The sequence below is a fragment of the Acyrthosiphon pisum genome, chromosome A2 (genome assembly GCF_005508785.2).
Source record: "Acyrthosiphon pisum isolate AL4f chromosome A2, pea_aphid_22Mar2018_4r6ur, whole genome shotgun sequence".
Lineage (NCBI taxonomy): Eukaryota > Metazoa > Arthropoda > Insecta > Hemiptera > Aphididae > Acyrthosiphon > Acyrthosiphon pisum.
The window spans coordinates 8173868-8190677 of NC_042495.1; the positions used below are offsets into that span (position 1 = coordinate 8173868).

The 16810-nt window shown below is 28.4% G+C and overlaps 1 protein-coding gene across 2 annotated transcripts in view; it reads left to right on the forward strand.

Annotated features, from left to right (window-relative positions):
- Positions 1 to 16810, forward strand: part of LOC100166314 — a 48817-nt gene that overhangs the window by 23542 nt on the left and 8465 nt on the right. For both annotated transcript variants that reach the window (XM_029490160.1, XM_029490161.1), the window contains exons 2-3: positions 14649 to 14799; positions 16443 to 16803. In XM_029490160.1, coding sequence (XP_029346020.1) covers positions 14649 to 14799; positions 16443 to 16803 — 512 coding nt within the window. The remainder of the gene's footprint in view (positions 1 to 14648; positions 14800 to 16442; positions 16804 to 16810) is intronic.

Below are 16810 nucleotides of genomic sequence, written 5' to 3' on the forward strand. Positions count from 1 at the left end.
AATATTATTTCAATATTATATATAGTAATAGTATCTATTATATTCTTTTTTCTACCTGTTGATAATACATAGGTATGCAATGATTGCAAAAACTGTTCAAAACGCGTAGACTATTTATATATGTAATATTATTATCTGCATGCTATCACAAGCGTGCGTATTGTAACTATCAATAATCAAGATTCATGCCTACACATTATAAGTACATTATTTTACATATTATACTTATAAGTTATATTATACATGAAATTCCATCCCAATCGGAAATTTATGTCTTACGCGCTAACACTCACAAAGGGCACAGTAATCCGTCTGTACTGCAGGCTAACCAACAGTTGGCTAGTCCTTATGGGCACATATAACGTATTTACCTCATATATTATTCGAATAAAAACACAAATATTAATTTGAGCGATGAAAACGACAGTGGTATACGTGAAATGTCTCTTGACTAGTGATGGGCGCAACCGAGTGAAAACTATCGAAGTACTCGATAGTTTAAACTATCTAATTACTCGGTTGTTTTATAAAACTATCGATAAACTATCGAACTATCGAAACTATCGAACTATCGAAAAACTATCGGACTATCAAAAAACTATCGGACTATCGAAACTATCGAACTATTGAAAAACTATCGGACTATCGAAGTTATCGAACTATTGAAAAACTATCAAACTATCGAAAAACTATCGAACTATTGAAAACTAATCGAACTATCAACATTTTTACTTTTTAGGTTAGGTTATGTATTATTTACTATTTAGCCTTGATGTTGTCATTCGAGATTCGACATTCGACTATCGAGGTTGTTTATTTAATTTTTTTTTTTTTTGTCTTTAAAATGTCTATCCCAAAGGCAAATTGTTCCATCGTTTGGAAGCATTTTTTAAAGGACCCAAATACCCCTGACGTGGCCATTTGTAAACACTGTAAAAGTTCCTATAAACGATCTAATGGTACAACTAATCTGTTGGACCATTTGAAGAGGAAACATTTTACGGTGTTAAATGGTAGTAATTTGCGACAAAAATAATATTTTGTTTCTTTCTTTAGTTAAATCTTTAGCCAACTGGGTTTGGATAAAATGTATACTTTTATAGTGTTTTAAACTTTTAGCATATTAACTGTCCCTCTATTACAAATCACACACAGCAAAAGTGTATAAACACTATTAAATCCTCAGATTTTACCAATCACAAAGTTATCTAAAATATACTAAGCCTCAATTTCTTCTCATAAGCCATAATGACATAATACGATTCTATACAATGCTTAATAATATTTAAAATATCTATTTATAAATATCAAAAAATCACTCGGTAGTTTTTCAAACTATCGATAGACAATCGATAGTCAAAACTAGTCGGTTCCACTAACGTATGAAAACTATCGAGGAATTCATTCGATTGTTTAATTGAAAAATCACTCGGTAGTTTTTTAAACTATCGATAGTTAAAACTAGTCAGTTCCGCTAACGAATGAAAACTATCGAGGAATTCATTCGATGGTTTTAAAAACAATCGATGAATAATAATATCTATTCAATTGAAAAATCACTCGGTAGTTTTTTAAACTATCGATAGACTATCGATAGTCAAAACTAGTCGGTTGCGCCCATCACTACTCTTGACGGCTTCTAGTTAAATCAAATATATATGATAGTATGTATATTATATATAGGCGTATAGGTACACATATATTATATTATGTTTATTTCCTGCGGCCAACACTGATTTGACCCATATACGTACAACTGGTCTCACTATATGCTGCAGTTCAATACAACTTTCCTTCCGACCTTGGTATAATTCACTTATCGAGCGATCAATCATTTGACTCTCAACCACCCACACTCTATTCTATATGTATATACCATTTATAAATATAATACGTAATTATATAATAACCACTATATTATATAGGTAGGAACATGATATATATACATATATATATATATATATAAGTACAATAGTCAATAGGTATATAATATAGTAATTATTATACTGCCGCTGATTAATACAAATTGTATTATTTTCTGTTAAAGTTACGTTTCACGCTGTACAATACGGGCTGTATTAATGTATAATGTGATGTAATATTATTATATTGTAATACCAAAGTATATTATTAATTTCTACAGGAGTGTTTTCTTGTAAATAATACGGTTGTAGGTATACTATAATATATTATACACAATAGGTGCGATATTAATATAATATTATGTTATATAGTATTAGCTTGGAGACTTTAACGCACGCTCGCGTCCGACTTTATTTCTCATTTTAACATGATGATATTTCTGCAGTATCACAATTCATAATTTCTATTAATACTATATAAAAATGCATAAATATAGTATTTAATAAAAGATACTATGATATATTATTAATTATTATATAACAGGGTATAATAAGGTACCTATATATATGCCATAAAGTTTTTTAATCAGCAGTATATAGGTATACTATACCTATACATACATGAATATATCTAACCTAGCCGGTACCCTGCTATCTATAGATTATAATCACCACATATACTTATGTTTTATTGCAGACTATGATATAATGATGTTGGAATATTCAATAATAAATAATAATATGTAGGTATCTACATATAATAAATCTACTATTATATATATTATACATTACCTATATATTATTATAATTGCTTAGCATAAACATTCTAATAACTCAGAAACTACTTATAAGAATTTTGATTTAGATACACCAGAGTTTTTAAGAAAATCATGCACTGAATAATTTGTAGTAAAAAACCCGGTTCTCATTTGAATAATAAACTTTTTATTACTACACTGCAGGGCACTATCTTTAACTATATAGCACATAAAATATATATTAAGGTATATATACTTAAAAATTCTAAAAATCAGAATATGTATAAACGTATAGTACCTATTAAAATGTAAAGGTAAAAATAGGGGTGAGCATGCTTAAAAAATCACTCCGTACCTGTATCAAAGACTCATTATAACAACAATAAACTAAACAATACTTATATTAAAAAATATATTTTAAATAAAAATACTATACCCATAATATGAAATATTTATACTATTGTGATAACTTGTACCTATAATAAGTTCTAAATTGAGAATAAAACCAGAAAGTTTGTACCCTTGACTCTCTTTATATTATGCTCTCGCGTATTTTTGTGCATGTGGCGTATCGGATTGTATACTGTATACTTGTATAAGTATAATGTATCTACATTTTATTAGAAATTTAATATTTTCGTTTAGCCATATATAATATAAAAAATAATAATAAATACTTTAGAATTCTGCAACAGTGGTATATATTTATAGGTACTCATCATCAGTCAATATAATATATCATCTCGCGGGTGCGGAAGTAATAGTAATAGTAGGTATAGTACCTGAAAGCGGACTCGATGTACCTATATAATATTATATTATATATATATATGAATGATGGTCGGCCAAATGTCAAGCGAAATCACTATAGTAATAACGACTAATGATGGTGATTGGTGGCCATACCTTTCCATATATTAAATATTTTACCAACCGAAATATATATATACCTATATATATTATAATATATAATACATCTATTATAAGACATAAACACCATAAAACATTTATTTTACACACCGCCGAAGACGTTTCCATGTACAGGAAGTCAGATTCGGACAGGGTCTAATGAGTTTGGCGTGATATATATTATGTAGGCTAAGTACACTCATATATATATATATCTTTTACCTATACCAAACTGAATTTCATGTTAAAAATGCGCGTTGCGTAATCCACCGACGATCGTTTCAAATACACACACTGTTCTGGTTTTCGTATTCTTATACAGCCACACCAACGTTGCATTATAATTGATATTCATAGTATAAAAAAGGTGATAAATTCAAAAATGGAGTGACAAAACTAAAAAACCAATAACTTACAAATGGATTATCAACGTGAACTATATATATATTTAAACGTCTGCTGCAGCATTTATTAGGATATATTATTATATATACCACGGTAACGGTTACCCACATGGCCGCATGTATACAATATTATTTACACAAGTTATTATTGTACTTGGATTTTAGATGTACCTATGCAAAACAAATGTGCCAACAAACGTTGTCTATAGTGACAAGTATCTAGGTATAAAGTTAAAGTATATAATATAATATCTACATTCTACACATATAGTCACATAGTCGTAGGTATGCAATTATAATATAATATGTACCTTGCAAAACGGCAATTATAGCCATTATTTATATTTTTGTAATACTATATACCTAATTATAATAGTGCTTAAATATGTAAATATTCATTACAATTATTACAGTATTTCACCCAAATGTAATTTATTCGGGTTTCTGCAGATGCTATATGTATTCAAAATTCAGATGTACAAATATCGCGATTTATAACAATTTAAACAAAAGTGATGCATGTACTTATAAGTTATAACCAATATAATAACTATTGCGGTAATATATGGGATAATACTGCTCATGCTAGTTGTCCATGAAAAATTTAATTTAAAACTATCTTAAGGATTAGGCTTCAAACTAACCCAATATATCGGTTTCGGTTCGTATGGTCCTATGGGTATTAAGATTCGTAAGGATTTTTACGGTGTTACGGGTTTTCGGATAATTTTGGGTGCAAAACTCTGATAGGTACCTACATATACTCCGTATACAGTCGTAGGTTCTGTACAATATTATGACTTATGAACATAAATTATTACATATATTTATATTGACGAAATATCTTAGTGACTAAAGGAAATCAAACATATAAATATAATATCCGGTGCATAATGTTAAAAACGACAGTAGTGTTACGAATATCGGAATAAGAATATATAACAATAGGTTACACGCTCTAAAAGCGCAAATTCTACTAAAGCGCGTCGCTCGTTTTTATTACAGTAAATCGACGTATAATATATATATATATATATAACATAAATATAAATGTATACACTATATAGATTCATAATACTATTTACTTTGGGTACCTATAGATTTTAACAGCGTATTAATCATACACCGTGAAATCAGTCGATCAGTTTGTGTCTCTCACGCGCACGTGCAGCCTGCAAGGTCGCGTCATTGCGGTTCAGCCGCCACAGCTCTTATTGTAATCACAAATCAGTAATCACATTCTAAACACACATTGCAACTACTGCTAAAATGTACTGTCTATAATATTTGTCGGGTTGCGAATAATTAATTTCACTTTCTATGAACGAATTACGAATATATTGTTATAAAATTATTCCTTTAACGCGGATCTACCGTTACGGGTCAGACGGTAAATCGGGACGAATATAATATTAGTATATAGGTACCATATTAATATTTAAGTCTATAAATAATAATATAATATTATTATACTGACAGAAGGACGGAAGTAAAATATGTTCGCTGTATAGGTAGGCCATTGTTTGATATTGGATACTTTATACATATATTACTGTATATTACTATATTACGATGCTAATATCGTGCATTTTAGATTCTGTTGTTTCGATTTACTTCCGAAAATAATGTGTCAAAACGATTATTATACAGGTATAAGACGATATAAAATATCTTGACAGCTGACAGCTTAAAATCCCCAACTTTTTTTGGACAAATATATTGTGTTCAGTTTCTTTTTATTTTAGAAAACTCGTTACATAATCATTTTATAGAGTAATTTTTAATACTGTTTATAGTATATAATATGCAATAAGATTATATTAGGTATATATAATTACTTTTTATCATTTTATTGGCGTTAAAATCATTTTTTTTATGGTACCTACCTACCTACATGATGTATAATTTTAGATCTTATTGAAGACTATAATATTATATTCATGTTCAGTATAATTGTAATCACTATAATCACTATTTAAATCAGATTAGAAAAGTATTCAATACACGATTGTGTTATAATTTATAGGTCTATAAATTACAAAAAAAATATTAGATTAGGTAATTATTCTTTCATGACGTATTTATAATACATAAATCATAAACCATTAACATTTAACATGATAAGTAGGTATTAACCAATTTTAATTTATAAATGCAATAAACAATTATTGGACATTAATATATTAGGTATAAGAAAAGAAAATATATTTAAACCTATAGGTTCCTATTGAATTAGATAAGGATCGCTCATTTATTTCTATTCTGTTTATTTAAAAATGTATTACCTATATTTTTAAATGTATTACTTAAAGTAACATACATTTACTATTTAGATTTAAATTATCAAAACATGTAATTCTGAGCTGACTGAGAAACCTATACTAGATGTCTACATTCTTCATCCAATGGTTTGGAAATTAATTATACAAACAATACCTAAATGTTAAATAAATATATTAAATAATTTTAATAATTTTATTGTAAACGTTTTATTATTATAACGACCTATAGTTATAATCTACGACTTGTTATAGAATTAAAATAATTAAACCTTAATAGGTTAAAGGTAGTACAATTTATTAAAACATATTTACTTATTTAAAATAAGATTTTTTTAGTATTCTTATTATGATAGTAAAGGACCCATTTGGATCTTGTTTTGTCTCTGAGTTTCTGAGTTTTCGACAATATGGTATTACTGTATAGGTACCAAAGATCAAAATTATTATAATATACTAATACCTAATTCTATAACTTTGTATACCGCACTATAACTACAGCGTGTAAAGCAATATTATAAATTATTGAATTATTTAAATTATAAATTTTACAATAGATACCTATATCAATGGCTGACTAAAAGAAAATGACGTATAATCGTTTCAACAGCATATAACAATCATTTAAATCTATAACAGTGTAAATAGAGATGTTTCGAAATGATTGCTAAAAATTTGAAAGGTTTCCGGAAAATAAATTTATGAAAATCGTATGCATATTAACAGGTTAACCAATTCGCGTGTATTGTCCACAGTAATGCACCACAAGTATACTATGTAGTAAAGAGTATTATGTTTAGCGTCTACGAACGCCATTTAGTAAATTGCACAATATTATATTATTATTCAAGTAAAAAATAAAACCTTCAGTGTTTTTCCGATGGGGTAATATATAATAATACGAATAAAAATGGAATAAAAAATACGTAATTAAAACGTTAAATTTAACTCCGGTCTATACGCGGAACGCGGCGCATAATATAGCACTGCACAGTAGAAAATATTAAATTAATTGGCGTGGACTCTCCATCGCGCACACAAGCGTATTGCTTACTAGTTATTATAGTTATTACCACGGTCTAAGATAGATCTATCTTAAACCGTGGTTATTACCTATTCATAATTTATAGTTTTGTATTAAAAATTGAAATGAATATAAAGTATTAAGTATAATGTATAGGTATGCGCGATTGCATCTTAAACTAGTAAACGGCGGACTATTAATTGTCTGCATTATTTTGATCGATATTACAATAACCGTGAGATTCGTGATAGATATTGACGTATGACATATTGACATCAGACGCTTATATTTATATTGTATATACTTATACGGCTATAATAGGTATAAATGTATAATGATAATAATATTTACCTGATGACGATGGCGTTGCGTGCGTTTTGCAGGCTGTGGCGGGGTAATTTAGTAATATATTTATATTATATTATCGCGTATGGCGCGCGCGTCCGAGTCGTTTGCACATTAGACACACGCCTACAACGAGACAATAGAAGTGGCGGTGGCGGTGGCGGTACAGTCACGACGATCCAAAGAGATAGATAATGAAAAGAAAGCAAAAAGAGAAATAAAAATTAAATAATAATGAAAAAAAAAAATCGTAACATTATACATATATATATATATAAGATTATTAATATTACAGACGTTGTCTGCGTAGAATACTCTGTGGATAGCGAGATATTATATTCGTGTACTTATGATATTATGTATGTGTACCTTACCTATACGAAAAGCTAGTCTGATGAAAAGTAGATCGACCCACACGACACGGACAGACCGTTGCGCAATATTTATTATTACGAACTGCGATTTATAATACTGTACACGTGTATGTTTATTCAATATTATAATAGCCATAATATCATACGGGACCGAAGGAGTTACCTTCCCGTACCACAACGCTCAGCATTCAGTACACGTTGTACTGATCGTGAATATATTTTATATAATTCTATTTTTCTATTCGTTCAGAGCCCATTTTAAAACATATTGTACCTACTCAAGTCTTGACGTCGTACCTAGGTATTTAATTACCGCGAAAAAATAACCGGCCGAGGTCGGGACCTCAGTTTGAAGCAGATAATGTAATGTTCACGGATTCGAACCGAACACATAATATTATATTGTTTCATCTTCCATGTGGCTTAAAACCACTTTAGCTTAACTCGGACTAACCTGAACACGTTTGAACGTCCCGCTGTACAATAATATCATCACGATATGCTTCTGTTTTGTATTCAATAATATTATTCGGTAACTGGTATAATTGGTATACAATTATGCGATTATGCGATTAAATTACTCGGAGTCAAAACCAAGATAAATACAATTTATATATGTACCTACGACCTACCTATTTATTTTCATTCATTTTACACTACGAAATTAATAATAAATTATTATGTAATGCACAGACGCAATTACATATTTAGGGATTATCTAAGCTATTAGTTTAAATTACTAAGTTTATACTTTATAGTAATAATTTCCTGATGCTAATCTATATAGAACTAGATTTCTACTACGAGTAAATTACAAGTAATATTTGGTACAACAAAAATATAAAATATAGGTAATATTTTTTAATCTTAACGCACTCTGTTAGATAACAAAAAAATATTATTTTAAAAATGAGCATATTATTGTTTCGATGTTCCATATTATCTTGTGTAATAATAATTATCGAATAATTATACTTAGCAAGATACAAAGATACAACTACATTATATTTTTGTCAGTTAGTACTAATTAAACATTGCATTGTTTTATAATATTGAATTTAAAATATTGCGGTTTAAAATAAAGTGCAATATGTGGAATCACTATAGTACTGTAAGAGCAAAAACCAAAAATCACCTTAAGGGATGCGTAATATGTCTTGAAAATTTAAAATTCTCTCATAAGAAAATGTACCTATGTGTCGCTTTACGCTAATATTTTTAATTACATTAAAATAAACTTAAGAGGAACCTTGTATTTCATTTTTAAACCTTAAGTCTGAATTTTCAACTAAAAAATAGTTTGCACATTTTCATGATTTTGACAAATAAAAAATTATTGTGGATTCATGCTCAGATTTTTTTTTAATTCCAGTGTTAACAACTTATGAAGAACCTTGTATAAAATGTAATAAATAAATAAAAAAACACACACCATTGTAAAATCAATACATTCATCGCTCTGCTCAGAATCTTAAATTAGAAGAAAGGTTTTAATCTTATAAAATGAAACATGGTAGGAGATTAAAACAGTATATATATATAGTTGACTATTGACTTAAACAATGTTTGTCGTCACAAATAATTTACTAATGTTTTAATATTTATAATTTTTTTATTGTAAGTAATAATAAATAATAAGTATAATTCATTTTTAACTATAATATAGTTACAAATCGCATTATAATATTTAAATGTGTCGGTTATTCGTTACACCACGGTTAAGATTCTTCAAGATTTATATTCTTGGAATATGTACTTACCTAATATTTAAATCAAATTATTAAATAGTAATTTTATTATATTATACCATCATAATAGTGCTTTTGTCAGAGGATTTTTACACTCGTCAAATTTAAATAAATACATAAATATATAGGTATATATAAGTGTATATTACAACTAAACATTAGTAGTAGTGTATACGGTGTGCTTAAGTAAATATTATTATCTCAATACATTATCAAAATTTTATTTTTAATGCATGCATCGATTAAGAATTTTGCATAATCGAGGTGTAGGTACTTGCTATGTTTATTTATTTATTTCAACGAAGTCGATATGGTTTGAGTTATTCGCTGTTTACATTTTCATGTAAAAAAAGTGCAATATATCGTCTGTGATGTGCAACTCCCTATATTACGCGGCACGTAAACACAATTTCACAACCCAGTGGACGCTAGCCAACTCAAATAAATATAATTCAGTGAAAGTAAAAATTTATAGCATGTTATTACTCATTATATGACCATCGCCCAAAGAATCTATCGGGTTTCGGGTGCCATATATATGTATACTATGTATGTAGGTACATTGTACACATCCTATTTTAATTTTAGGGACGACTGACGAAGGATATATCCTTGAAATATAATATCGATAGTAACGATCTATGCAATGATGATCCGTTGTTTTCGTTGGAAAATAATGAAAAACTATGTAATATACAATAGCAGCTATAGGATGTTGCGTAATATAACATTTAAATGCAAATTTTAGGCAAACCTTGATCGTTTTTGTACATTTTTTTTGAACTCTGATGATTTATTTTAATGATAACTGACATTTTAACCAACGATCAATTGTGATGATAAAACAATACTAGAATTGGATAACTGGACAAAAATATTGCATATTATTTAATACAACTATATTATTATTTTCTATAGTATTTATATAATGCTGGTAACTTATTAGGTATTAACTCTCGATATTATTAACACCTGTATTAGGTACTTCTTGATTAATAATATTAACATATATGTTTCCTTTAGGAAAGAACGAAACTAATTATAATTTATAATTTACAATTATATGTATGTTCTTATGATGAATAATTGTATATAATTATGTAATACATATTACATATGGTAAAAATAATTATTAAGGAATAAAATACATTTTTTTATGTTAAAAATAAAATAAATAAGTAATAGTAATAGTTTTTTTGTACCGTGTACCAACATCGTATAAATATATAAATGGTAAGAACCAATATTGTACGATAAATGTCGAATTTTATTATAGAAAAAGTAAAAGTTGAGGGCCGATGAGGCGCGGCTGATCATGAAAGTGACGCGTTGCGTCATTGTTAAGTCACGCCAAACTTTTCTGGTACTCACGGATGGGTGACCACCCGGGTACCTTAAGAACGTGCCAAGCTGTCTATTCCCTGGGGCCAGACACAATACCTATACATATTATATTACACTATATATCATATGCTTATGGTAGTCGTGGAGCCTGCAGTTAAAAGTTATTTTCAAATAAAGAAAAGGTGTTATTAGATATAAAAACTAGAACATTTTCAGAATACATTTTTACAAACCCGATTTTAGTAAAGATAGTATTTAATTTAGTTTTAAAAATTTTTAATTACCACGATATAAAATAAAATACATCAAATTGGATATTAATTGTACGTAAATATTTGAAAAAACTATACAATTAATATGTTTATAAGAACAGTTTTTTTTTTAATCGATTGAATCGTTAACTTATTACTCGTATGTTTTGCAAATAATGATTTGTTCCAATTACCCCATGATTTATGGGCATTTCTTGTTTTTCTGGTTCTGCTACAATAATGACTATACATAAGTATAATTTAGACAATAATTGAAATTATAGTTTAATTCTACAAGGTCAACATATATATAGGTACCCGTGTCCCGTCGTCTATTAACAGGTAGCAACTACTAATAATAGTAAAGTTTAATAATATCATATTATTATATATAAAATGAAATTTGTATTTATCCAATACCAACATTATTATCTTTATGAAATATTTCCATTCAATTTTTCAAAGAAATTGTAATATTCTATGATAAATTTCATTTAGAGGGTATCCACACTGGTGGGCCTCCCTCCTCGTGTCATTCATGTTATATATCATCAAGTTTTTTTTCTGCTATCAAATTTACTTATTGTTGTATATAAATATTACAGATTGTAAATATCTATTTGTATCTAATAAAAAAAAAATAAAATGTCATTACAGATATAAAGACATGAGGCATTATAAAATAATAGGGATATTTTATTTAGGTAGTTAGTAGTTACTGTTTTGACCTTCATAATTAATTAAAATACATATATTTTTAAATTAGCTCCTATAAAATTGTAACATATATGACACGTTTCCCATTCACATGATAGATAATCGAATCCATTTTATAACAGAACAGTGGAGAAATATTGACCTGGGTTCGTGAGCCCTATAAAAAATCACAATCTTTTCCGCCGTTTAAAGAATTTTGTCGAGGACAAACTATCTCCGACATTATCATTTATCGTTACAGTTTTTCGTTGTTTTTCTCGTTATTATCGCTGTTCTCATATGGGTTAATTAGCAATTAGCTCATACTGTATTGAAACGAGTGGAGCCGTGGAGGAAAAAATTATAAAAATTATCATAAATGACCATCCCCAAATTCATAAACTTTTAAATAAATCGATAAAACTATGAACTATAAAGTGTTCAAACGCTAATATTATAATGCTGTTATTAGCTATGGTGTTTTTCTCGGCTATATTAATAATGATCGCGGTTTGCGTGAATATCAGAATACATCGCGCGCGCGTGTGACGTAAGATAATCCAGGCCGACCACACCCGCTTGTGTATAATATAATAATATTATATACATACCTACCTATGTCTAAACTCTATAGCGACCTCGCCTTCGAGTTTTGACATTAGTTCTCTGGACCAGTTTTTTTTTCGTACTGGCGGCGTATGGTACTTTTATAGTTTTATCGCATATTATAATAGTATATATACATAAATACATCATACACATACATAATGTAATATATAAACATATATACATAATATTTTGTACGGCACACGTCGTACAACACTAACACACACACACACACACACACACACGCGTGCGTTTAGATACAAATATATAATATTATACCTACACTGTTCCTACACGGCTACACACAACAATGATAACGCACGATGTATATAAACGTTATATTATTATTATTATGTTTTACGTTGTCTACTCCCACAGCCAGGCGACACAACACGCGTATAATATGCTAAACGCCGTGTGGCTAATACTCGACTGCACCAGACGACGATAAATTGCTGTTTTCGGCTAGGCATATATATATATATATATGATACCTAGTTTTGTAACTGATTTAATCGCGTTCCACTGCTGCTATAGAGCACAACTGCATAAAACGTCAACCACAGTTATTTTATTATCATAATAATGTATTGTAGACTATATATATATATATATATATATACAGTGACTGTTGTCTACAACGTTCGGTCTACACTCTATAATCATCTACGAAAAACTCTTTTACACACAGACTCACACACACGATGGATGCCCGCTTTGCCTTTTACAATATATTATAACAATACCTGGTCGCCTCAGCGTCTCTCGAGTCACGAAATCGTTCGTATATCGATCGCAAAGACGGTTATTTTATGATTCAATTTACACACAACTCGTCGCAATTAATATTATCAAATATTCAAAATATTATCTAAAATATAATTGTGAGTTTTAATATATTTTATAGTTTTTGGAGGAAAATGTTGATTATATCATGTAGATCCGCAATAAATATGATTTTGTAGACATCTAAAATAAATATCTCAGAATATGGCTCATAAACCACATTAACCTGGTTTTAATAATTTATAAATTGAAATCATAATATAACTGTACACAATTGGGTGTGCAGACGTGCAGTATTTAATACTATAATATTAGGTATACCTATAACTTATAAGTTATAACTAAACCGTTTATACTTTATAATCATAAACTGTGTTTAAAAAAATCATTAATAGTATACCTATACCTATCAAGTTTCACATCTTATAAAGATAATGGTATAAAGCATCAGTATTTGGCTTACATGAAACATAAATATGTAATATTATAATTTTTAACAAACTCATCATTATTATGTTTTTTTTTAATTAAATACCTACATCTACTTGGAAAATTGTCAAAGTCTAGATAAATTTTATTTCAACTTTAGTTCAATTTGCGGTCGATACTTTAAACAAATTAATTAACATTAAATACATATTTATTACAAAATTAGATAGGTAATCTATAATAATTTAACCGTATAAATATATAAATTACCTAGGTATATGAAAAGTAATAAATTAGCATAAGATAATTTTAATATACCTAGTTATTTTTTTTAAAAAGTTGCTTCTGTTATTAATAAAACTTGTAAGTAATACGTTTTTTAGATCATCAACTCATCAAGATCTAAAATAAATAAACGAAACAAAGTTATTTTTAAGTGATTGTCGCACTAAAAAACACGTTACACAACATTAAAATCCGTAATAACAAATATCATAATAAATTGCTTTAAATCATCATTCATAACCCTTCACTCAAACCGGAATTATATTTAAGCTATTGTTTTTGATTACTTAGAAATATATGTTATACGGATGTTGAGAACAATAAATAAACAATGAGTATTAAAATATCATTCACGCGTAGACTTACCTTGCTTGAACTAATACTGATAAATTATAATATTATTGTTTAAGGATGTTGTAACATTTTTAAGCCCTTTGAGACCCAATAATTAAAGATATGATTTCCACAAATTATAATTAAATTTAAAATTATTTTTATTTTTACAAACAGATCATTGCTTACTTGTCTTAATCAACTTGTTTTTCTAGGATTATGCCAAGAACAAAAGCAACACGGTGAAGGATTCAAATGCCCAGAAGAATTCGGATACTATCCACATCCAAATGATTGTTCCCAGTATTATGTTTGCGTATTCGGAGGTGCTCTTTTAGAGTCATGTACTGGAGGTTTGATGTACAGGTAAGCTTTTAATTGTAATGCAACGATCCAGCTGTATATTCATATATAATATATAGGTATTCAGGTATCCTATTAACGCTCCTAGGTTCCGGAATCCAAAAAATTATAGTTACCATTTCGTAACATTTCTTATATTGTATCAGATACGAATGTATATAAATGTGATATACCACTTTCACACATCAGGCATATAATATTATGTGATGCAATGTTTTTATTTTTAAATACCGTTTGTTCATTAACCAAACTCGATATTATTAAAAAAATTATATCAGATTGCGTGTGTGTGTGTGTGTGTGTGTGTGTGTGAAGTTCTTTTCAATTAACAACACCTGGCCTCGGCAATAGGGGTACTATATAGGACACACGACACACGACAACGGTTGCGCGTATTTTACATGAATGTTATGACGTGATTATGTTGCTGCTCTCGTTTATGATCGGATTATAGATTTCAATTAAAAATAAATAAAATTTAACGACCCATAATAATTCAAAAGTTATTAGACTTCTGTAATATTTCATTATACATAGGATATTGCGTTAAAAGTTACATAATAATATATTTTTGTTATTGTATTATTTCTATCACTTCATCCTGCTTCTTTTGAAAAATCACGTCATCTGTGACATATGTATATGCCTAAATATTATATATTATATATTTTGTTTCTTTTCATTTATTTTCATACAATTATATTCTATACAACATGTAATGTAATACTATAATGTAGTCATTTGGGTACTACCATAATATAGAGCTAAACGTTTTTGGAATCTAGAATCGTCTGTAAAGTTTACCAATACAATTGTTTATTGCTAAATGTACCTATTAAATTATATATATAGACAAATAAGTATGAAATCATTTTATATTGAATGATTTATTAGTTGAAATGATTTTAGATACTCTTACAGAATGTGTGTAGGATGATCTAATTTGTAAACTAAAATAAAAACAAAACATCAGAAATTATTATCACATTTTGGGTTTTGGAAATTGATCATTTTTTGTTTGTAAATATAAATTGCACCTAATTTTTGAACCTGCTTAGAATTTTAAAATTTGTTTGTGCATAATGTTGATATTTTGGTGGATGGCTATTAAAATTATTTCAATAAATTCCAGTAGATTACATATGGTTCAGTGTTCATATGCCTACAATTATTTTAGAACACTCCTACCCAAAAATTTTGTTTGAGTATACCTAAGCTAAAAAAGAAAAAAAAGCATTTGTTTAATGTAACATTTTTATGTCCTTGTGACCACTATTTGAATACAACTTTTAAAACATCTTACTCTTTACTTAATTTTATGTATGTATACTTACCAAAAGTCGTAAGTATTTATTTTTATTAAAATATTAAGTATATAATTATAACGATAAAACATTAATGAAATCGTTAAATCTAATATTTTCATTATCTAAGTATAATGAATAGGTAGTGTGTGTTTTGTGAGCTATTTCGTAACGCCAACATAATATCCCCGACTGTATTTAATGAAATAAAACAAAAAATAATGAATCATCAGGTAAAATATTGAAAACTTTTTGTCTTGTATAATACCATAGTCATATTCTTGAAACAAATTCAATAAATCGTTAACAATAGTGATCAAATATAAAAATCTATGATTATAGTCACGAGCTACAAACATGCGATTGGCCTCGTAATGTAGGATGTGGAGCTGAGGCTACAGCTACCCAATCCGATAACCAAGAAAACGCACTAGCTTTGGCTCGATCGTCTGATCGTCAAAGGCATCCATCAGCACAACCTCAGAGAGCTACTCCATCTATATTTAACCAACGCCATCAAGTTCAAGACCAACAAGTCAATGAACAACTTGTGAAACAACAACAATTATATGAAGAAGAAGACTTCAGGGCAATTGAAGATGACAGTGATAGACAACAAAGAGTATATAGAGGTCAACCTTCCACATTGGGTCAAGTAGCTAGAGATAGAGATGGAATTTCTAAACATAGAAATATTATACCGGTAAAAA